This window comes from Salmo salar, chromosome ssa16 (genome assembly GCF_905237065.1).
Source record: "Salmo salar chromosome ssa16, Ssal_v3.1, whole genome shotgun sequence".
Taxonomy (NCBI): domain Eukaryota; kingdom Metazoa; phylum Chordata; class Actinopteri; order Salmoniformes; family Salmonidae; genus Salmo; species Salmo salar.
In genome coordinates, this window is record NC_059457.1 from 16,307,479 (window position 1) to 16,331,725 (window position 24,247).

Genomic DNA, 24,247 nt, shown 5'->3' on the forward strand with positions numbered 1-24,247 from the left:
AACAAGACAATGACAGACTGTGATAGGACTCCATTCCTGTGTAAGGTACACCTGCCAAATTGAACCCCTGTTTATGTCACCTTGAGGGTTTGAGAAATGGACCAATGAGGAAGTAGATATCTGAACTTCTCTGCTGTGTCTCCATGGACACCATCCAGTGGGTTTACGTTACCCAGATAAATTAATCCCCTGTATGTTTCATGGCTCCCCTTTCAATCAGTCTGTTGTGTTAAAGCCCAATGTAAATGCTAGTCTAATCTCTGCTATTAACACAAATCAGCAGACAAAGCACTCCCTCTGGGCTCTCCAATAAGCTTATACTGCAGTCGAGCCCTTGTGTGGATTTTTTAAACAAGACAGATTGGGCTTAGGCTCCCGAGCAGAACTGCTAACTTTCAATGTTGGGGGCTGGTGTTTTCTGGTTGTTCATCATGGCTTGGTTGAGGCTAGTGCTACATACACTACAAGCTAAGCCTCACCAACCCGCTTGCGATAAATACTTGATTAACAAGCCAAAACATGGCCGATAAAGGGATATTACGCCGAGTGTTGCTGCTGTATCAGGGATGAGCTGGTTTATCACACCAAATCCCACCCACCTACTGTGTAGGAGTGTGTCTGTCTTTTTAGAACATGTGGTGTTGCATTACTTGACGATTAAATTGCTGCGTCCTAATGTAGCACAGGGTGGCTCAACTCATCTCGTCTCAGCATGATTTAATCAGAACTGAATCCAGATGTTGCACTTGTGGTGAGTCATTTTGTAATGGGTGCGTGCTGGTGGCAGGGAAGTCAGGCGCAGGAGAACGAACTTGGTATAAACGGAGTCATTTATTAAGTGCTAACAAAACTCCGAAAACCAAAATAATAAAAGCGGGTACAAAACCCGTCGCGCACCAGAACATAACTTGCACATCACATACAAACAAACAATCTCCGACAAGGACATGACGGGAAACAGAGGGTTAAATACACAACATGTAATTGATGAGATTGCAACCAGGTGTGATGTAAGACAAGACAAAACTAATGGAAAATTAAAAATGGATCAGCGATGGCTAGAAGGTTGGTGACGTCGACCGCCGAACACCGCCCGAACAAGGAGAGGGACCGACTTCGGTGGAAGTCGTGACAAATTTTTGAACATTTGTAACCCTTCACTGCCCTCACTGTCTCAAAAACTAGACAATTTACTAGAGTCTGGGGTTGGGGAAAATGTAATTATTTGATTGACAGTCACCCCTGATCAAGGTGTAGTGTCACACCAAGGACAGTTTTGGCCAGGCACAAAATGTGAAAAACAGACTTTTCCCCTCGGGTTTCAAAAGTCCCCATGAAATGTTAAACCTGTGCCAGGTTACCTTCCTCACTGCCCCAGTGCCATAACCTGCTTTCCCTAGAAAATATAAATGTTATCAATGTGTAACACTGCCATGAGTGCCAATGTGTCATCCCTGGTTTTATCCTCTCTCTTTCTTCCCCTGCCATCTGATCCTTCCTTCCATACCTTCATCTTCGTCATTAGCACCGACGGTGACAACAGCCAGGCCGACATCTGCGTCCTCGTCAATGCCGACTTCATAGAGACGCTGAGCAAAGACGGGTTTGTTATCGTTCACGTCGCTGATGAAAACCCGCACATATGCTGTGTCTGCAAGAAGAATGACAAGAGGAAGGAGATTAAACGCCATGGAGCTACAACTCGGTATGTCATCCTCCGCTCTCTCTCTCCTCTCATCCTAACACTTCTCTTTCCATCCAATCCGTCTTTACATCAGAGGATGTCGGCAGTCACAGTGTGAGCCAACTACACTTTTGAAGGGGAGAGAAGCACTTAACCCAATGTAATGTGCCTCACTTGACAAGGAAATCAGAAATAGTGTTATTCTCGATTAGGTGTTTGAAATGACAGAAATTATTCCACCATGATTTTAGCCGGGTTACATTTTGGCAGCAAACAACAGTGATTAGGTAGACCTTCTCAGGAACTGACTTTTCTAAAAGAAAACAGATGAAGAACCTATCCACCTTTCCTCTGGGATGATAAAATATTTATGAGTCGACAAGTGTTTCCGTCTCTGTCTGTCTGGGTCCATTTTCAGACCTTTATTTTTTAACTCAAACATGATTATCTTTTTCTAAAAAGGTTGGTGACATTTTTGTCGTAAGTGGTATGTTTAGAAGGTCATGTAACATGGCCATGTATACAAATGTGCTTCTATTTTCACCACATCTCTCTGCTTTTCTCTGCACGCTCTCCCTTCCTCCCTCCCTCTCCCTCTCTCCCTGGCCCTATCCCCATCTACCCCTCCCCCCTCTCTTTCTTTTTCCTCCCTCTCCCAACAGACAGGTAGTATTTGCTAAGGAGATGAGCCCTTCTGCTGGTGCAGATATGTGGCAGAAGACAACGCCAACACAGCGCTAAGGCTCATTGGAAATGCTAAGCAGCCCCCTCACATCCCCCGGAGAGGAGGCTTTGCTGTTCCAAACCATCACCCTTACCTCTAATACCTTCTCCATAAACATTTGTTAAAAAACCCTCATTCGTAACGCAAAGCTTCCTATTACATCACCTGTGATACCGAAACAGAGTTAATTCTGCCATCATGAAGGACCAAGCCAAACACAAAATTCAGATTTCTGAACAGCAAACTGCGAAATTAGATGTTTTTGTAAAATTATGTACCACAACCCTCAGAGAGTTTCTCTACAAGGAAGAGACAAGAGGCTGTCTGGTAACGCTGTTAGAATGAATGAAATGAAAGATTCTCTTTTCATATGCCCTCGCAGGAGGCAAATGAATAGAATGCTATAGGCATTTATTGTCTATGTAAAACAATGTGCACGCTGTATGAATTCCTTTTGTACTTTGTTTCAGATGAGCACATTGGGTTTAACAGCCCTAGCTATACACATATACACATCACAGTACTTAATGTTTTATTTTTTGGCTGCGGATCCAACTTTTCTGACCTATTTTTCTCCGGACTAAAGATCCCGACGCTTCTTACGCATGTGTTTATGCTCTACTTTACGCACAGTCTCTGTTCTACTTGTAAAACTAAAAAACAGGCTACTCTGGCGAATGGTGCTCGTTTAATCAAGTTAGATCAAAGCTGAATCAATGTCTGCACAATCACATAATGATAGTATTCTACATAACAGAACTGAATATAATAGCATAGTACACTGCTCAAAAAAATAAAGGGAACACTAAAATAACACATCCTAGATCTGAATGAATGAAATAATCTTATTAAATACTTTTTTCTTTACATAGTTGAATGTGCTGACAACAAAATCACACAAAAATAATCAATGGAAATCCAATTTAACAACCCATGGAGGTCTGGATTTGGAGTTTCACTCAAAATTAAAGTGGAAAACCACACAGGCTGATCCAACTTTTATGTAATGTCCTTAAAACAAGTCAAAATGAGGCTCAGTAGTGTGTGTGGCCTCCACGTGCCTGTATGACCTCCCTACAATGCCTGGGCATGCTTCTGATGAGGTGGCGGATGGTCTCCTGAGGGATCTCCTCCCAGACCTGGACTAAAGCATCCGCCAACTCCTGGACAGTCTGTGGTGCAACGTGGTGTTGGTGGATGGAGCGAGACATGATGTCCCAGATGTGCTCAATTGGATTCAGGTCTGGGGAACGGGCGGGCCAATCCATAGCATCAATGCCTTCCTCTTGCAGGAACTGCTGACACACTCCAACCACATGAGGTCTAGCATTGTCTTGCATTAGGGGGAACCCAGGGCCAACCGCACCAGCATATGGTCTCACAAGGGGTCTGAGGATCTCATCTCGGTACCTAATGGCAGTCAGGCTGCCTCTGGTCAGCACATGGAGGGCTGTGCGGCCCCCCAAAGAAATGCCACCCCACACCATGACTGACCCACCGCCAAACCGGTCATGCTGGAGGATGATGCAGGCAGCAGAACGTTCTCCACGGCGTCTCCAGACTCTGTCACGTCTGTCACATGTGCTCAGTGTGAACCTGCTTTCATCTGTGAAGAGCACAGGGCGCCAGTGGCGAATTTGCCAATCTTGGTGTTCTCTGGCAAATGCCAAACGTCCTGCCCGGTGTTGGGCTGTAAGCACAACCCCCACCTGTGGACGTCGGGCCCTCATACCACCCTCATGGAGTCTGTTTCTGACCGTTTGAGCAGACACATGCACATTTGTGGCCTGCTGGAGGTCATTTTGCAGGGCTCTGGCAGTGCTTCTCCTGCTCCTCCTTGCACAAAGGCGGAGGTAGCGGTCCTGCTGCTGGGTTGTTGCCCTCCTACGGCCTCCTCCACGTCTCCTGATGTACTGGCCTGTCTCCTGGTAGCGCCTCCATGCTCTGGACACTACGCTGACAGACACAGCAAACCTTCTTGCCACAGCTCGCATTGATGTGCCATCCTGGATGAGCTGCACTACCTGAGCCACTTGTGTGGGTTGTAGACTCCGTCTCATGCTACCACTAGAGTGAAAGCACCGCCAGCATTCAAAAGTGACCAAAACATCAGCCAGGAAGCATAGGAACTGTGAAGTGGTCTGTGGTCACCACCTGCAGAACCACTCCTTTATTGGGGGTGTCTTGCTAATTGCCTATAATTTCCACCTGTTGTCTATTCCATTTGCACAACAGCATGTGAAATGTATTGTCAATCAGTGTTGCTTCCTAAGTGGATAGTTTGATTTCACAGAAGTGTGATTGACTTGGAGTTACATTGTGTTGTTTAAGTGTTCCCTTTATTTTTTTGAGCAGTGTATAACATTACTGTACGACAAAAACACCTCTCATGTGGCCAAAACTCAACAGGCAAAATACACAGGTAGGCCACTAGGCAAAATACACAGGAATGCTATGCTACTTTGTTAACACCATCTGCTCTAAAATCCGCTCACTGCACATCATTTAAAACAACGCTGTAGGCTACTTCCAAACAACACAGTGTAACTCAAGAAGCTCTAAATACATATCCTCATGAACCTGAGATCAAATGGTTCATATGCAGACGCTGCATGGACGTTTCACCGGGAAAACTTGAATTAAAATCATTCAAGATTGACAGTGAGAAATGTGAAGGGAAGGAGACCACACAAATTTGTGTGGAAAATAGAGGTAAAGAAACACGTGTAGAATGTGATATGCGTATAAGCTTCAGGTCCGAGAAAAGTCGGCTCCGCAGCCACTGCCTTTTTTGTTTTTACAGGACTGCAGTAGTCAAATCAGGGTCATATTTATAAGATGCCAAACATCACTGCAAACATCACTGCAAATGAGAAAAAACCTCACTGCAAATCGTAAAAAACATCACTGCAAATCGTAAAAAACATCACTGCAAATCGTAAAAAACATCACTGCAAATCGGAAAAACAACACTGCAAATCGGAAAAACCTCACTGCAAATCGGAAAAAACCTCACTGCAAATCGGAAAACCATCACTGCAAATCGGAAAAACATCACTGCAAATCGGAAAAACATCACTGCAAACCTTTTTGCTATGTTGTACCCTAATATATACAACCCAGCCCTCACCAAAGTTGGGCTGTTTGTTCCTCCCGGGCCGTGCTGACTCCATGCCGTCTTCAGACTGCACCTCCAGTAGGTAGGATCCCTGTGCCTCGCGGTCAAACACCGCCTCTGTATAGATGGAGCCCAGCTCTGGATCCACACGAAACAGACGGTGGTCCCCACTACTGTCACTCAGGAGGGAGTAGGTGATCTATAGGACAGGGACAGAGTACAGTTAATTACGGTATCCATATTAGGAGATTTCTGACTTCTGTACGGCATCCATGTTAGAAAGTCAACACATTACATAAATTGTACAACTTCCTAATATGGATGCCGTACATGATCCTTCTATCATATCCATGTGGTCACCATAACAGATGGAATCACCAACGATAAACGGTGCTGTAGTTATCCTGAGTGCGGGGGAGTAATTGTTCTATGTATGAGTCACATGACTGTTCATAGAGACTCTAGTCACTGCAACACTATCATTGTAGTGTTGCATACCTTCACAGTTGTACGGTCAAAGCCCCACAGGCAGAATAACACATAATCCCAACCACTTGACCACCACAACTATGTGATGCTAAGTTATGGATGGGTCAATGGATATTTTGTTGTGTTATGTTAGATGTTGTGGATGTGCCACTAACCTGTCCGTTGAGACCTAGGTCCTTGTCGTGAGCAGACACCTGGAGGACCATGGTCCCCACCTTGGCACCCTCAGTCACTGATGCCTCATAGATGGAGGAGGTGAAGAAGGGAACATTGTCGTTCACGTCTGAGGGCCAACATATGAGAAATCATTATTTGAACATGTTTTTCTGCCCCTGTAATCAAAACTGTTATGAGACTATTTCAAGATTTTAAAAAAAAGGTTCAGTATGGAGTTTTTTCACTGACTTTGTGCTATTGGATTTATAAAATTTCAGCTTTCAAAGAATACTATATATAAAGCTGAGAAGAAAAAAAAGATGAGTCATGGATCAATGTCCATTGAAGACAATAGCGAATGCTTACAGTTCACCCAGGGGGCGGCTCTAACTTCCTCTTAAGTCAAATGTTCACTAAGTCTCCCACTGACATCCATGCAAAAATTTTGACATAAGTAGAAGTTAGGATTTGCCCCCTTGTGATGGGGTGTTTGCAGGGTGTCTGAGCTGAGACCTACCTGTGACGTTGACATAGATTGTGGTGAATGCAGCCAGTGGTACTGCCGCCACGTTCTGAGCCCGCACCCTCAGGGAGAAACTGGGTGTGGTCTCATAGTCCAGCGGCTCCGACACCAGGATGGAGGCAGAGCCGTCCTCGCGGTTGGGCGACAGGTAGAACCGCACAGGCATGTTAGTCTCCGGGACCACGCCCTCCTCCAGGTTATAAGTCACCCTGGGGTCGCCTAGCAACGAGGTCGCTTTGATCGTCTGATGTAAATGGAGAGCAAACAATATTTTTGCGAGGGAATTACGACAAAAACATTCAACGGGATTTTCTGTATAATATTACATTTATTCAGTTGTTGAGTAAATTAATTAGCAAATTACAGCAGGTTAGTCAAGTCAATTAGTGCTCCTTGACTAAATCTGAGCCTGCAACTTAACAATTCATAAAAAAATTTCCAACAACTTGAGTAACGTGTGTGCAGCCAGCAAACCGAATGGTCAAAACAAAGACACCCCGAAAGTCCATAATGGGATAGGCTTCCCATGCCACCCAGGCTGGTAGCCGGACTGTTCCACGCACCACAATGGAAGTGTCCCTGGCTGTGTTCTCGGGGATGACCACGCTGTAGCTGTCCTTTTCCCACTGCGGGGGCTGGTTCTTCACGTTGGTAATGGTGACAGACAGCTCCACAGATGTGCTGCGATTCCCCCCGTCCGTGGCAACTACTTCCCGTGTGATGTAGGACCTCTGCCATCAAAACAATTGCGAGAGAATAAGATCTGGTTACTGCTAACCCTAAGCCTAACCTTAACCCCTACACCCTCCCCCCATCCCCCGTTACCTTAACCATTTTAAATGTCAACCTCAATGGGGTAGGGACATCCCAAGGTTAGTCCCGGATAGCAAAGACCAATACGATTCTGTCTAATATGGTTCATTTAAGCCTGATATAGTTCAGTAAGTTAATGACACTGTATTTTATACAGCTCTATCACCCTGCACTGATGATTTCTACTGGGATTGAGCAAGAGGCTGGTTGAATGGCTGATTAACCAACTTGTGATAATGGCTCATTGACTGGCTGGTTGACTAACTGGTTGACTGACCTGTGATTTGGGCTGGTTGACTGACTGGTTGACTGACCTGTGATTTGGGCTGGTTGACTAACTGGTTGACTGACCTGTGATTTGGGCTGGTTGACTGACTGGTTGACTGACCTGTGATATGGGCAGGCTGACTGTCTGGTTAATTGACCTGTGAAATGGGCTGGTTGACTGGGTGGTTGACTGACTTAATGACTGACCTGTGAGATGGGCTGATTGACTGACTGAAAATTACAAGATGTTATAATGCTGTTATTGCATCAAATGGTTGTTTTATGCAACAGAATAAGGGGTTGTTAGAACGCTCATCTGTGTGTGTTCTACTGAGGATGGGCCTCTAGAAGATTTACGATGTCTTTGGGTGATACCGCATTCCAGAGCATAAGTTAATGTTTCTGTTCTATAAGTTACCAGGGAGAGATGACTCCAGGGACAGACCCTGGTCTCTACACAATGACATACTGTCTGCTGTGAGTTATAAGTATCTTTCATACAAATCTTAACCTTGTGACCCATTCCATGCATCTGTTGTGTGTCATGTAGACTGAAGGAGGATGGACTTTGCTATAAAATGCTGTGGCTCAAACCAGCTGGTTGAGTTGTCAGTGATCACCTCCAGGGGAGGTTACCGACCAGCTGGTTGAGTTCTTAATAATCACCTCCAGGGGTGATTACCGACCAGCTGGTTGAGTTCTCAGTGATCACCTCCAGGGGTGATTACCGACCAGCTGGTTGAGTTCTCAGTGATCACCTCCAGGGGAGGTTACCGACCAGCTGGTTGAGTTCTTAATAATCACCTCCAGGGGTGATTACCGACCAGCTGGTTGAGTTCTCAGTGATCACCTCCAGGGGTGATTACCGACCAGCTGGTTGAGTTCTCAGTGATCACCTCCAGGGGAGGTTACCGACCAGCTGGTTGAGTTCTTAGTGATCATCTCCAGGGGAGGTTACCGACCAGCTGGTTGAGTTCTTAATAATCACCTCCAGGGGTGATTACCGACCAGCTGGTTGAGTTCTCAGTGATCACCTCCAGGGGTGATTACCAACCAGCTGGTTGAGTTCTCAGTGATCACCTCCAGGGGTGATTACCGACCAGCTCCATTACTGCACTAATTAAATAATAAAGTTTGATGGTTTTGAAGAAATCTAAAAGTCTCTCCTTTTGATTACAATAATTCCACCACACTGGTTACGTGACAGACCTGTGATATGGGCTGGTTGACGTACACCCAGCCGGTAACAGGGTTGACCCTCAGGTACTCAGGCTGCTCCTGGGACATGGAGTAGGTGACGACGGCGTTGGTGCCAAAGTCATCATCGTGCGCCGCCACACGCAAGAAACTGGTGCCGATCATGGTGTCCTCTCTCAGAAAGTCTGTGAGAGACAATATAGACCAAACAATATGCTCCTCACTCTGGAGCAAGGTAGCGGTCTGTCACAACTTTGGCGAACAGTCCAGACTGAATCAACAGACCACAAATCAATTGTTTACATGCTTATGTATGTTTATGTATGTTTACATCTTTACGTATGGCAATACATGTAAACACAATGGATTACGATGACAACTTTAACCAGATAATTAAGTAAAGAGTTACTATGCATAACGCATAGTACATAAAACCTTTTCTAAGAGCTTTGGTTAATAATCTATATCATGATAACGAATGGTCAGTTTGCCATCAATCATATGTATTAGTATTATATTATACTTTTATCATATGTATTATAATGTATACTACGACACTCACACTCGTAGCGCAGGTTCTCAAACTTGGGGCTGTTGTCATTCTGGTCTTGGATGAGGACGTTGAGCTGACAGATCCCTATGAGAGGCTCGTCAGCCCAGTCTGTAGCCGTCACCGTGATGGAGTACTCTCTCTGACGCTCCCGGTCGAACCGCCGCGCCGTCACGATCACACCTGACACAGAGGTCAGACGCCTAAGGTCATGACTAGGGCCCCTGAGTTTTTCATGAGGTAACTATGTGACCATGAAATCGAGGAAAAGCTCTGGGCCCTAGTTTTGTTCTATAATTTTGTTTCCTGAGTTTTGTCCTGAGTGGTCAGGAAAAAGTCAAGAACTTAGTCACACCTCGTTAATAGGATAGCTGTATTTGTCATGACATTATTGATGAACATATTGTTATATTTATCCTGGATCCATTTATGATTAAAACAGTACATTGTTATACTGCAAAACATGATCGATAGGTCGATAAATCAAAGTTAAGTATGAGGTGTAATACTTCATTTCAATTGTACAGGTATGTAAAGGGCATTTATCTGACAATACCATTTAAAAATATATATTATTAAGATTATCAAGACTGCATGGGAATTGTTAAACCTGTTACACATTTACCCCTGGTCTTAAATCCTTATTGTTTCCATGCTACAAATCCTGCTTGGTTATGGCTAATTCAACAAGTACCACCACAGCTAACTGGGATCCTTGCCCTCTGTACCTACCTGTGTCAGGGTGGACTCTGAAGGCAGGCATGGCTCTGTCTCTGTGCATCAGGCCATACTTGACCTTCCCATTGGCCCCCTCGTCTGCATCTACTGCGTGCACCTGCAGCACGAAGGTCCCTGTGGGCTGGTTCTCCAACACAGACGCCTGCTCCCTGTACTGCTGACACTGAGAGAGGGACGGAAAATAAGGTGTGGGAGAGAGAGGGAGAGAGAGACAGAAAGATAACGAAAAAAAGAAAGGGCAGATGGGGTGGGTTCAGACTGAATCCAGAAATGAGGTTAGAAAATACTCATTGTACTCTATGTAGACATTTGTACAGTACACGTGATAGGACTGAAAATAGAGCAAGGCCATTCCTTTCTTTGAAGGTCCACCACCGCGTCAAACCACAACTCAACATTGCACCACCCACCCTGTCTTTCCCTGGTATCATGTCTACCTTATCCCTTGATGAGTCTGCCCCAGAGACAGAGAGCCTCCAGTGACTCACTAGAGCTCTGTTTAATTAATACACATACAAGTAAAATACTGTTTGTGGAGAGAGAGAGAGAGAGAGAGAGAGAGAGAGAGAGAGAGAGAGAGAGAGAGAGAGAGAGAGAGAGAGAGAGAGAGAGAGAGAGAGAGAGAGAGAGAGAGAGAGAGAGAGAGAGAGAGAGAGAGAGAGAGAGAGAGAGAGAGAGAGAGAGAGAGATCACAATATGCCCAACAGGAAACTATACATATTAGCAATATGAATATCAAAGTACAAAAAATACACTATATATGCAAAAGTATGTGGACCCTTCAAATTAGTGGATTTGACTATTTCAGCCACACCTGTTGGTGACACGTGTATAGAATTGAGCACACAGCCATGCAATCTCCATAGACAAACATTGACAGTAGAATGACCTTAATGAAGAGCTCAGAGACTTTCAGCATGGTACCTAGGATGCCACCTTTCCAACAAGTCAGTTCATCAAATTTCTGCCCTGCTAGAGCTGCCGCGGTCAACTGTAGCTCAGTTGGTAGAGCATGGTGTTTGCAACGCCAGGGTTGTGGGTTCGATTCCCACGGGGGGCCAGCACAGAAAAAATGAAATGTATGCATTCACTACTGTAAGTCGCTCTGGATAAGAGCGTCTGCTAAATGACTAAAATGTAAATGTAAAAAAATGTGAAGTGGAAACATCTAGGCCACACAAGATCACAGAACGGGACCACTGAGTGCTGAAACGTGTAGCGTGTAACAGGCTGACTACACCGCTCGCGTTGCATGCACGAGCGTTGCAAAATAAATTTAGAAATCTATATTATTCAATTATTGCACCCACACTGCTCACACCCGCCAACGAGCGTCTGCGTTGCCAAGGGCTAAACTAGAAGTCAGTTCTATTTGTGACGCAGATCGCGCTGCAAGTCCTGCCTCTCCCATCTCCTCATTGGTTTATAGAAGCAGGTACCCTCGTGCCATCTCCTCATTGGTTATACCCACGTGGGTGACTGAAAGACGAGGTCAGTGGCGATAATGCACCTAATTTATGAAAGTTGCCCATTGCAATATAAAGTCAAGAGAAGAAAAAGTCTAGAAGGAGAAGAGATGGCTAGAAACGATTCAGTTGGCCGTTTTATGTGTGGATTAATTGTCGGAGTAGAGGACCTTGTGCATTTCAGGTAAAATAACAACTCAATGTTTATATCCCAGGACAAATTAGCTAGCAACAGCAAGCTAGCTAAATAGGACACATTAGCTAGCAAGTGCAAGCTAGCTGGCTAAATTGCCATAAATGTAATTAATGTAATTGGTTCAGTTTGTTTTGATATTTTAACCTGCGTGTCATGATCGCGCTTGGTGTGGGGGGACAAAATAAATGTATGCACGATGGCGCACGATGGCACACGCACGCAGCTGGTTTGGGTTCCGTGTAAAGCTCGCCGCCATTGGACTGGAGTGATGAAACACGCTGATGGACAAATCTGGGTTTGGTGGATGCCAGGAGAACGCCACCTGCCCCAATGCATAGTGCCAACTGTAAAGTTTGGTGGAGGAGGTACAATGGTCTGGGGCTGTTTTTTATGGTTCAGGCTAGGTCCCTTAGTTCCAGTGAAGTGAAATATTAAAGCTACAGGATACAATGACATTCTAGAAGATTCACGACAATGCCCCCGTGCCAAAGCGAGGTCCATACAGAAATGGTTTGTCGAGATCAGTGTGGAAGAACTTGACTGGCCTGCACAGAGCCTTGACCTCAACCCCATCGAACACCTTTGGGATGAATTGGAACACCGACTGCGAGCCAGGCCTAATTGCCTAACATCAGTGCCTGACCATACTAATGCTCTTGTGGCTGAATGGAAGCAAGTCCCTGCAGCAATGTTCCAGCATCTAGTGGAAAGCCTTCCCAGAAGAGTGGAGGCTGTTATAGCAGCAAAGGGGGGACCAACTCCATATTAATGCCCATGATTTTGTAATGAGATGTTTGACGATGTTTGGTCATGTAGTGTATCACCTCGACACCTTCCAGCCATCCACTGGACCTCATGACTTTACGGACTTTATGAAGACTTCTCAGACCAAGTATACGTCATTCCTAATTAAGGAGGACGTTAGTTAGCCAGGTATAGTATATCATGATGATACGTCACTTTTTTCATCAATTCATTAAAATCCCAGTCTTCAAATAGCATGTGCACTAATCAGAGCTCTGGGGGAAACATAAGGGGGATACTGTAGAGAGACAGGGGAAGTAGGAGAGAGAGCAAAAGAGAGAGAGAGAGTTGGAAGGTCAGACAGACAGACAGACAGACAGACAGACAGACAGACAGACAGACAGACAGACAGACAGACAGACAGACAGACAGACAGACAGACAGACAGACAGACAGACAGACAGACAGACAGACAGACAGACAGACAGCGCAAGACATTGACAGAGAAGACTACCTAGAAGACAATTTTAACACTACTTTCCTGTATACAGTCCAATGTACTACTGTGTGTATAAAGGGCCATCATCCACAATACTTTTCCCTCACCTTCTCAAAGATGGGTTTGTTGTTATTGACATCATCAACACCCACGATGACCCGGGCCGTTGCAGAGAGTGGGTGTGGCCCTCCGGAAGCGTTGTCGTCCGTAGCCGTCACATTGAGGACATACTCCAGGCCCTGGAGCTTGGGAGGGGGGGTGGAGCGCAGCCGGATCAACCCTAAAAAGATGAGACCAGAGGACCATTACAACCTTAGCAAGGGACCACTATCTACGGTTGAAGACATTAAAACGTTACTTTTTCAAAATGCCTTTGCTGCAGCCAGTTACATTGTTAATGTGACTTACCATGTCGCAGGGTGACGCCAAGCACCAAGTTCGTTAGCAATTATCTAACTATAACCCATGTAATTAAATACATCTCTTAAATATGCCCCTGATGGTGCAGTTACATTACAGTATTTTATTGCAGTTTAGTACAGATTAATTTTTTTATGTCCCCAACTGTACTGTCACCCAGCTCAGCTGAGAAGAGGTTCCCATTCCCATGTGAAGGTGACAAGGGCTATAAGTTAACCAGGGTACATACATGCACGTTAGATGTACTTGTTTTCTCCTTGTCTCGCCTTTGCATAACAAGGAGGAAAAAAAGGATCAACGAAAGGAGAACAGCATCTGAGTCAACTGTTCTCTCTGTAAATACCGACATCAATGGGTTCAGGATGAGCTACGTGTGATCTGGGGGAAAGTAATTGATGTGAAAGAGAGAGAGCGTGCACAGGGACTTTTTCCTCTTGTTGTATCACTCATCTCTCACTGCTCCTCCTGATTAAAGACAACAAGCAGGGTTCTGAGTTCTTTCACTCTTCTACCTGCAATTCTACCCATTTTGCCATGACTTATGCCATGTTCATATGATATTTGAATTAGAATGACTAACAAAATCAATGGTTTAGATGGTTTAGATAGCTGGCTAGACTAACTACCAATCTGAACATTGTTAACTGACATGGATAATTGAGTGACTGTCAGTGACTGACATAACATGAGAAAAACTGCTGATGCACAACCAAATTTCCAAATTGCACCTGGTGTATTCCACTATTCTAACTCTCTATAGTAAGTTGAGACCCCAACTGCGTTCCTAAAATGTAAAAAAATATATAAAATAAAAACGTTTCCCTAGCGACCGCTTATGTTGCTTATCCCTGGGGCCGGCTCAGCGTTTGCCTTATCTTTAAGATGCGAGGGAGGACGGATGAGAGGGGAAAATAGACTCAAGATGGAGGCTGGGAGTGTAGAAGCTGTAGATTGTGAGCTATGATGGAAAAACTAATGTGAAATTGAATTGAAAGGGTTGGTTGACAAATGTCACCCTGTCAGACAAATGTCCTGCTGGTTACGGATCAGAGGGTAAATAAAAAAAGATAAATTGCACAGCCACAAAATACAGAGTACACAGGCCAGAACTATTTTCTATATGAGAGAATAAACTATGTTAGGGGAACAAAAGAAAAGCCCTGGATATACAGTAATGTAGTTCTTTGTATTTATGACTTCAATAACAAACAGTCAGCGCATCTTTTGAAATTGTTGCTTTTTCATAAACCTTTGGTGTCAATTAGTATTGACATATCATAAATGAAGTACAAAGCATTCCACAAAGGGTCACCTTTCTGGCTGTCAATGACAAAGTTGCCCTCCTCGTTGCCAGCTGTAAATGAGTACACTATTCCATCACCGTCCGGGTCCTTAGCCAGTACCGTGGCAACTAGTGTGTTGGGGCCAGCGTCCTCGGAGACAAAGGTCCGATAGCTGGGAGGAATAGGAGAAAATCATTATGTGTACACAGACATTAACACAGACACACACGTATATAAAGATGTTTGTGTGTAGACACGCATGTGCACGCACACACACACACACACTGTGTGTGACTGTATCAATCACATAGTCCAAGCAGCAGCAGACTGATTATGGTTATGAGCCTGGCTTTGCCTGCCACTTTGATTTAACTACTCTGAGCCGGCCTGGTCAAAGACAAATGCTCATGTCTGCTGGGATGTTGAGCTCATTGAACAAATGGGCCTTCACATAGCCAGCCCACTCTGTGCCATTTGATCAAGTGCCTTTTAAAATGTCAACAGTGATTTGCTTGCTGTGTGGTGCTGGGCACTGGGATACTCAGCCAGGAACAAGAGAGTAATAGACTGGTCGAGTGGGATGATGGGGTAGAAAGGCTTGTTCAATTTGATGGGAGAGGATTGAAAGCTGGAGAGAGAGGGGAAGGGAGAAAGACAGTGGGGGGGGGGGGGTTGGTGGGCAAGACATGCTGGAGGAGGAGTGGGAAATGACACGGTCAATGACATGTAGAAGAAAGACGGGGATAGAGAGACAGAACGAGAGAGAGCGAGAGAGAGGGAGAGAGAGAAATGATAGACTCGTCAGCAGAATACAGCTGTGTACGTGTGGTTTACAGAAGAACGCTGATGGGTGATTCATCTCCGCCAGTTGTGGCAGTCGCCGTGGCAACATGACTGGCCTGTAATCTGTCACCCGGCTCAAAAGGTTCTTCACGCGCCTCCAGACGGGACCACTCAGGCATCTCTCCACTGAGTATCACTCATGCTATCCTCAATGTATCTCTTCCTCTCGCACACTGATCTAAGTAACCGAGACGAGGCCACACAGAACGTATCTTGTCTGTCTGCCTGTCTGTATGTCTGCATGCATGTCCGTCTGTTCCCTGAGGTAACACCTGGAAATGACAGGGCCTCTTAGATGTGCTGGCGCTCTATTGAAAGTCTCTGTCACATGACTGGCAGTAAAAGGCCTGAGTCACTCAGAGGAATGAACGCAGCCAGCCCACGTGAACATTTTCAAAACTGTCCCCCACCTTCCCCTCAGCTTTCCAAATAGTCCACACCCTCTATACATTTTTTATTCATTTTGATAGATATCTGTATGGTGTTACACCATAGAGCAAAGCTTAATTGTCGTTCTGCCCCTGAGCAAGGCAGTTAACCCACTGTTCCCCGGGCGCAGAAGATGTGGATGTCGAGTAAGGCAGCCCTCCGCACCTCTCTGAATCAGAGGGGTTAAATGCGGAAGACACATTTCAGTTGAATGCATTCAGTTGTACAACTGACTAGGTATCCCCCTTTCCCATTCCCTTAATTGGGAAGGGTGTAATCTGTGTGATGTTTTTTTTATATACAGTGCATTCGGAAAGTATTTAGACCCCTTGACTTCTTCCACATGTTGTTACGTTACAGCCTTATTCTAAAATTGATTAAATTGTTTTTTTCCCTCATCAATCTACACATAGGGCAGCTCAGAACAGCTGAAGATGGATTTTAAAGAACTGAATGGGTCACTACTTAACACCAACAAACGCCCCATAATATCTGGCCCTTTGCCCTCCCTAAATCGTGGCATTGAATAGTTCAGCAGACTTTTATCCCTCCATAACTGGCTATGAGACTATTGCAGCAATGTGGGTGTAACATTTATTGACAATGTTGATACCTTCTGGAAACAAAGCTCGTTTTATAAGGAGGATGGTATCCACCCAAATCATTTGACTTCCTGGATTCTTTCACAGCATTATAAGGCTGCGTTGAGACAATGACTTATCAATGACCCAGCTCAGTTAATCCTTACCATTATGTCCCTGAGTTGTCATAATGCTTCAGCAAATGTACATTATCCCAGGGGCGTTGGAAGACACAATGTAAGTAACCTAATTTAAGTTCTTCTAACTGCCCCGAATGTCTCTGCGGATTCTACAGCTATTGTATGCAGTAATCATATGCCTATGAACCAGAGTTATACTGTTAGCACTGAGGTGGTGTGCCCTAGCAGGAAGAAACAAGGTTCATGAAATCAATAATTTGCTAGTAACAGATGACATTCATATTCTGACAATGTCTGAAACTCACTTAGATAATACCTTCGATGATACAGTGGTAGCAGTACATGGTTATAAGACCTACTGAAAAGACAGAAATGCCAAAAGTGGAGGTGTGGCTGTTTATATTCGGAACCACATTCCTGTAAAGCTTAGAGAGGATCTAATGTTAAATACTGTTGAAATAATATGGCTACAGGTTCATTATGCTTCACCTGAAGCCCATTCGGGTGGAAAGGTGCTATAGACCACCAAGTGCTAACAGTCCGTATCTGGATAACATGTGTGAAATGCTTGATAATTAATGATTTAAATATTATTGGCTTTCATCAGGCTGCCCCCTCAAGAGAAAGCTTCAAACTGTATCTAGTGCCTGCAACCTGGTTCAGGTTATCAAAGTTCCAAAGGCTGGGCCTAATGTAGTGTAAAAGAGGTCATACGAGAAGTTTTGTAGCGATTCCTATGTTGTTGATGTAAATAATATTTGTTGGTCCATGGTGTGTAATGAGGAGCAACTAGACGGAATTGAAAAATGGTATGGTTTAGAGGGATGAGGCAAAAGAAATGGCAAATAGGTCTCTTGGCTCTACAACCGATTGGCAAACGCACTGCAAATTGAGAAATAATGTCACTAAACTGAATAAAAAGAAGAAACTACACTATGAGGCGAAGATAAATTACATAAAGAATGATAGTAAAAAGATTTGGAGCACCTAAATGAAATTTTGGTCAAAAAGGCAAACTCAGCTCCATCATTCATTGAATCAGATGGCTCATTCATCACAAAACCCACTGATATTGCCAACTACTTTAATGATTTTTTCATTGGCAAGATTAGCAAACTTAGGCATGACATGCCAGCAATGCCAGCAACAAACACTGACACTACACATCCAAGTATGTCTGACCAAATTGTGAAAGACAAGCGCTGTGATTCTGTAAAGTAAGTGTGGAACAGGTGAAAAAAACTATTGTTGTCTATCAACAATGGCAAGCCACCGGGGTCTGACAACTTGGATGGAAAATTACTGAGGATAATAGCAGATGATATTGCCACTACTATTTGCCATATCTTCAATTTAAGCCTACTAGAAAGTGTGTGCCTTCAGCCCTGAAGGGAAGCAAAAGTCATTCCCCTGCCTAGGATAGTAAAGCCCCCTTTACTGGCTCAAATAGCCAACCAATCAGCCTGTTACCAACAGACAACAGACTTTCAGCACGCTTATAGGGAAGGACATTCAACAAGCACAGCACTTACAGAAATTACTGTTGATTGGCTGAGAGAAATTGATGATAAAAAGATTGTGGGGGCTGTTTTGTTAGATTTCAGTGTGGGTTTTGACATTATTGAACATAGTCTGTTGCTGGCAAAACGTAGGTGTTATGGCTTTCCATCCTCTGCTATATTGTGGATAAAGAGTTACCTGTCTAACAGAACGTAGAGAGTGTTCTTTAATGGAAGCCGCTTCAACAAAATCCAGGTAGAATCAGGAATTCTCCAGGGCAGCTGTCTAGGCCCCTTACTTTTTTCAATCTTTACTAACGACATGCCACTGGCTTTGTATGCGGATGGCACCATATGTATGCGGATGACTAAACACTATACACGCCAGCTACCACAGTGACTGAAATGACTGCTACACTTAACAAAGAGCTGCAGTTAGTTTCAGAATAGGTGGAAAGGAATAAGTTAATCCTAAATATTTGAAAAACTAAAAGCATTGTTTTTGGGACAAATCATTCACTGAACCCTAAACCGCAACAAAATGTAATGAATAATGTGGTAATTGAACAAGTTGAGGTGAATAAATTGCTTGGAGTAACCGTGGATTTTAAACTCATACAACAGTTTAAACAACAGTAGCTAGGATGGGGAGAAGTCTGTCCATAATAAAGCGCTGCTCTGCATTCTTAACACAATATCATCAAGGCAGGTCCTACAGGCCATAGTTTTGTCGCACCCAGATTACTGTTCAATCAGGGCAGCACAGCTGACCCTTGGATGTACCCAGAGTGCTAACATTAATAATATGCATGTCAATCTCTCATGGCTCAAAGTGGAGGAGAGATTGACTTCATCACTACTTGTATTTGTGAGAGATATTGACATGTTAAATGCACCTTGGCAGCAGCTAATGGGGATCCATAACAAATACAAATACAAATACATATACCCTATAATGAGAAAAATATTACTAATAATAAAATACAAATAAAAAAATATAACATTTAAGTATTCAGGCCCTTTACTCAGTACTCTGTTGAAGCACCTTTGGCAGTGATTACAGCTGCAAGTCTTCTTGGGTATGACGCTACAAGTTTGGCACAACTGTATTTGGGGAGTTTCTCCCATCCTTCTCTGCATATCCTCTCAAGGTCTGTCAGATTGGATGGGGAGCGTCGCTGCACAGCTATTTTCAGGTCTCTCCAGAGATGTTCGATCGGGTTCAAGTCCGGGCTCTGGCTGGGCCACACAAGGGCATTCAGAGACTTGTCCCGAGGCCACTCCTGTGTGGTCTTGGTTGTGTGCTTAGGGTCGTTGTCCTGTTGGAAGGTGAACCTTCACCCCAGTCTGAGGTCCTAAGTGCTCTGGAACTGGTTTTCATCAAGGATCTTCTGTACTTTGCTCAATTCATCTTTCCCTCGATCCTTACTAGTCTCCCAGTCCCTGCCTCTGAAAAACATCTCCATAGCATAATTCTGCCACCAACATGCTTCACCGTAGGGATGGTGCCAGGTTTCCTCCAGACGTGACGATTGGCATTCAGGCCAAAGAGTTCAATCTTGGTTTCATCAGACCAGAGAATCTTGTTTCTCATGGTCTGAGAGTCCTTTAGGTGCCTTGGCAAACTCCAAGCGGGCTGTCATGTGCCTTTTACTGAGAAGTGGATTCTGTCTGGCCACTCTACCATAAAGGCCTGATTGGTGGAGTGCTGCAGAGATGCTTGTCCTTCTAGAAGATTCTCCCATCTCCACAGAGGAACTCTGGAACTCTGTCAGAGTGACCCCGATTAATCAGTTTGGACGGGCGGCCAGCTCTAGGAAGAGTCTTGATGGTTAAACGTATTCCATTTAAGAATGATGGCCATTGTGTTCTTGGGGACCATCAATGCTGCAGATATTTTTTGGTACCTTTCCCCAGATATTTTCCTCGACACAATCCTGTCTCAGAGCTCTATGGACAATTCCTTCGACCTCATGGCTTGGTTTTTGATCTGACATCAAATCAAATTGAATGTGTCACATGCACCGAATACAACAGGTGTAGACTTTACCGCTTACTTACAAGCCCTTAACCAACAATGCAGGTTTAAGAAAAAAGAGTTAAGAAAAGATTTACTAAATAAATTTAAGTAAAATAAATTACACAGGGGGTACCGGTACCGAGTCAATATTTGTGTGTACAGGTTAGTCGAGGTAATTTGTACATGTAGGTACGGGTAAAGTGACTATGCATAGATAATAAACAGCGAGTAGCAGCAGTGTGAAAACAAAGGGGTGGATAGGGGTCAATGCAAATAGTCCGGGTGGCCATTTGATTAATTGTTCAGCAGTCTTATGGCTTGGGGGGTAGAAGCTGTTTAGGAGTCATTTGGACACAGACTTGGCACTCCGGTACCACTTGCCGTGTGACTGGTGACTGGAGGCTTTGACAATTTTTTGGGCCTAGTATATAGGTCCTGGATGGCAGTAAACTTGGCCCCAGTGATGTACTGGGACGTACGCACTACCCTCTGTAGCACCTTACAGTCAGATGCCGAGCAGTTGCCATACCAGGTGGTGATGCAACCGGTCAGGATGCTCTCGATGGTGCAGCTGTAGAACGTTTTGAGTATCTGGGGACCCATGCCAAATCTTATCTTGGAGTGTTTTGACAATGATAGTTTGTTGGTGATGTGGACACCAAGGAACTTGAACCTCTTGACCCGCTCCACTACAGATCCGTCGATGTCAATGGGGGCCTGTTCAGTCCTCCTTTTCCTGTAGTCAACAATCATCTCCTTTGTCTTGCTCACGTTGAGGGAGAGGTTGTGGTCCTGGCACCACACTGCCAGGTCTCTGACCTCCTCCCTATAGGCTGTCTCATTGTTGTCTGTGATTAGGCCAACCACCATTGTGTCATCAGCAAACTTAATGATGTTGTTGGAGTTGTGCTTGGCCACGCAGTCGTGGATGAACAGGGGGTACAGGAGGGTACAAAGCAGCTTGGCAGATGTGTCATTGCCTACCCTTACCACCTGGGGGTGGCCCGTCAGGAAGTCCAGGATCCAGTTGCAGAGGGAAGTGTTTAGTCCCAGGGTTCTTAGCTTCGTTGTGAGCTTTGTGGGCACCATGGTGTTGAACGCTGAGCTGTAGTCAATGAAGAGCATTCTCACATAGGTGTTCCTTTTGTCCAGGTGGGAAAGGGCAGTGTGGAGTGTGATTGACATAGCATCATCTGTGGATCTGTTGGGGCGGTATTCGAATTGGAGTGGGTCAAGGGTTGGTGTTGATGTGAACTATGACCAGCCTTTCAAAGCACTTCATAGCTATCAACACTAGTGCTACGGGGTGGAAGTCATTTAGGCAGTGACTATGGTGGTCTGCTTGAAACATATAGGTATTACAGACTCGGTCAGGGAGAGCGTAAAAAGGTCAGTGAAGACACATGCCAGTTGGTCCTCGCATGCTCTGAGTACACGTCCTGTTTAACCTGTTGGGGATAGGGGGCAGTATTTGCACGGCTGGATAAAAAAACGAACCTGATTTAATCTGGTTACTACTCCTGCCCAGTAACTAGAATATGCATATAATTATTGGCTTTAGATAGAAAACACTCTAAAGTTTCTAAAACTGTTTGAATGGTGTCTGTGAGTATAACAGAACTCATATGGCAGGCAAAAACCTGAGAAGATTCTGTACAGGAAGTGCCCTCTCTGACCATTCCTTGGGCTTCTTGGCTCTGTTTATTGAAAACTTAGGATCTTTGCTGTAACGTGACACTTCCTACGGCTCCCATAGGCTCTCAGAACCCGTGAAAAAGCTGAATGATGTAATTCCAGCCGCTGGCTGAAAAACTTTAGCGCCTTTGGTTAAGTGGTCTATCAGAGGACAATGAGCTGAGGCGCGTGCACGGGGCGACACCATGTTTTTATTTTCTCTCTCTTTGTACTAAAACACAGATTCCCGGTCAGAATATTATCACTTTTTTACGAAAAAAAAGGCATAAAAATTGATTTTAAACAGCGGTTGACATGCTTCGAAGTACGGTAATGGAATATTTAGAATTTTTTTGTCACGAAACGCGTCGGGCGCGTAACCCTTATTTACCCTTTCGGATAGTGTCTTGAACGCACGAACAAAACGCCGCTATTTGGATATAACTATGGATTATTTGGGACCAAACCAACATTTGTTATTGAAGTAGAAGTCCTGGGAGTGCATTCTGACGAAGAACAGCAAAGGTAATAACATTTTTCTTATAGTAAATCTGACTTTGATGAGGGCTAAACTTGGTGGGTGTGTAAATAGCTAGCCCTGTGATGCCGGGCTATCTACTTAGAATATTGCAAAATGTGCTTTCACCGAAAAGCTATTTTAAAATCGGACATAGCGAGTGCATAGAGGAGTTCTGTATCTATAATTCTTAAAATAATTGTTATGTTTTTGTGAACGTTTATCGTGAGTAATTTAGTAAATTCACCGGAAGTTTGCGGGGGGTATGCTAGTTCTGAACGTCACATGCTAATGTAAAAAGCTGGTTTTTGATATAAATATGAACTTGATTGAACAAAACATGCATGTATTGCCTAACATAATGTCCTAGGTGTGTCATCTGATGAAGATCATCAAAGGTTAGTGCTGCATTTAGCTGTGGTTTGGGTTTATGTGACATTATATGCTAGCTTGAAAAATGGGTGTCTGATTATTTCTGGCTGGGTACTCTGCTGACATAATCTGTTTTGCTTTCGTTGTAAAGCCTTTTTGAAATCGGACAGTGTGGTTAGATTAATGAGAGTCTTGTCTTTAAAATGGTGCAAAATAGTCATATGTTTGAGAAATTGAAGTAATAGCATTTCTAAGGTATTTGAATAACGCGCCACAGGATTCCACTGGCTGTTACGTAGGTGGGACGATTTCGTCCCACCGACCCCAGAGAGGTTAAAGGTCTTGCTCACATTGGCTAATTAGAGCGTGATTACAGTTGTCCGGAACAGCTGGTGCTCTCATGCATGCTTCAGTGTTGCTTGCCTTGAAGCGAGCATAAAAGTAATTTAGTCCATCTGGTAGGCTCACGTCACTGGGTTTCCCTTTGTAGTCTATAATAGTTTGCAAGCCCTGCCACATTTGACGAGAGTCAGAGCCGGTGTAGTAGGATTCAATCTTAGTCCTGTATTGACGGTTTGGCTGTTTGATGGTTCATCTGAGGTCATAACGGGATTTCTTATAATTGTCCGGATTAGTGTCCCGCTTCTTGAAAGCGGCCGCTCTAGCCTTTAACTCGGTGCGGATGTTGCCTCTAATTCATTGTTTCGGGTTGGGATATGTACGTACGGTCACTGTGGGGACGACGTCATCGATTCACTTATTGATGAAGCCTGTGACTGAGGTGGTATACTTCTCAATCCCATTGGATTAAACCCATAACATATTCAAGTCTGCGCCAACAAAACAGTCCTGTAGCATAGCATCCGTGTCATCTGACCACTTCCGTATTGAGTGATTCACTGGTACTTCCTGCTTTAGTTTCTGCTTGTACGCAGGAATTAGGAGGATAGAATTATGGTCAGACTTGCCAAATGGAGGGCGAGGGAGAGCTTTGTAAGGGTCTCTGTGTGTGGAGTAAAGGTGGTCTAGAGATTTTTTTCCTCTGGTTGCACATGTGACATGCTGGTAGAAATGAGGTAAAACAGATTTAATTGTATTAAAGTCCCTGGCCACTAGGAGTGCCGCTTCTGGATGACTATTTTCTTGTTTGCTTATGGCCTTATACAACTCGTTGAGTGCGGTCTTAGTGCCAACGTTGGTTTGTGGTGGTAAATAGACAGCTAAAAAATATAGATGAAAACTTGTATCTTGGTAGATAGTGTGGTCTACAGCTTATCATGAGGTACTCTATCTCAGGTGAGCAAT

The 24,247-nt window shown here is 44.3% G+C and overlaps 1 protein-coding gene across 1 annotated transcript in view; it reads right to left on the reverse strand.

Annotated features, from left to right (window-relative positions):
* LOC106573283 (neural-cadherin) overlaps window positions 1–24,247 on the reverse strand; it is a 100,536-nt gene that overhangs the window by 42,141 nt on the left and 34,148 nt on the right. Inside the window, exons 7-16 of the mRNA XM_045697139.1 lie at window positions 14,897–15,039; window positions 13,272–13,444; window positions 10,254–10,422; window positions 9,534–9,704; window positions 8,984–9,156; window positions 7,258–7,425; window positions 6,689–6,938; window positions 6,171–6,298; window positions 5,539–5,725; window positions 1,508–1,651 (exon numbers count right to left, since the gene is read on the reverse strand). Of these exons, the coding sequence (XP_045553095.1) occupies window positions 1,508–1,651; window positions 5,539–5,725; window positions 6,171–6,298; window positions 6,689–6,938; window positions 7,258–7,425; window positions 8,984–9,156; window positions 9,534–9,704; window positions 10,254–10,422; window positions 13,272–13,444; window positions 14,897–15,039 (1,706 nt within the window). The remainder of the gene's footprint in view (window positions 1–1,507; window positions 1,652–5,538; window positions 5,726–6,170; window positions 6,299–6,688; window positions 6,939–7,257; window positions 7,426–8,983; window positions 9,157–9,533; window positions 9,705–10,253; window positions 10,423–13,271; window positions 13,445–14,896; window positions 15,040–24,247) is intronic.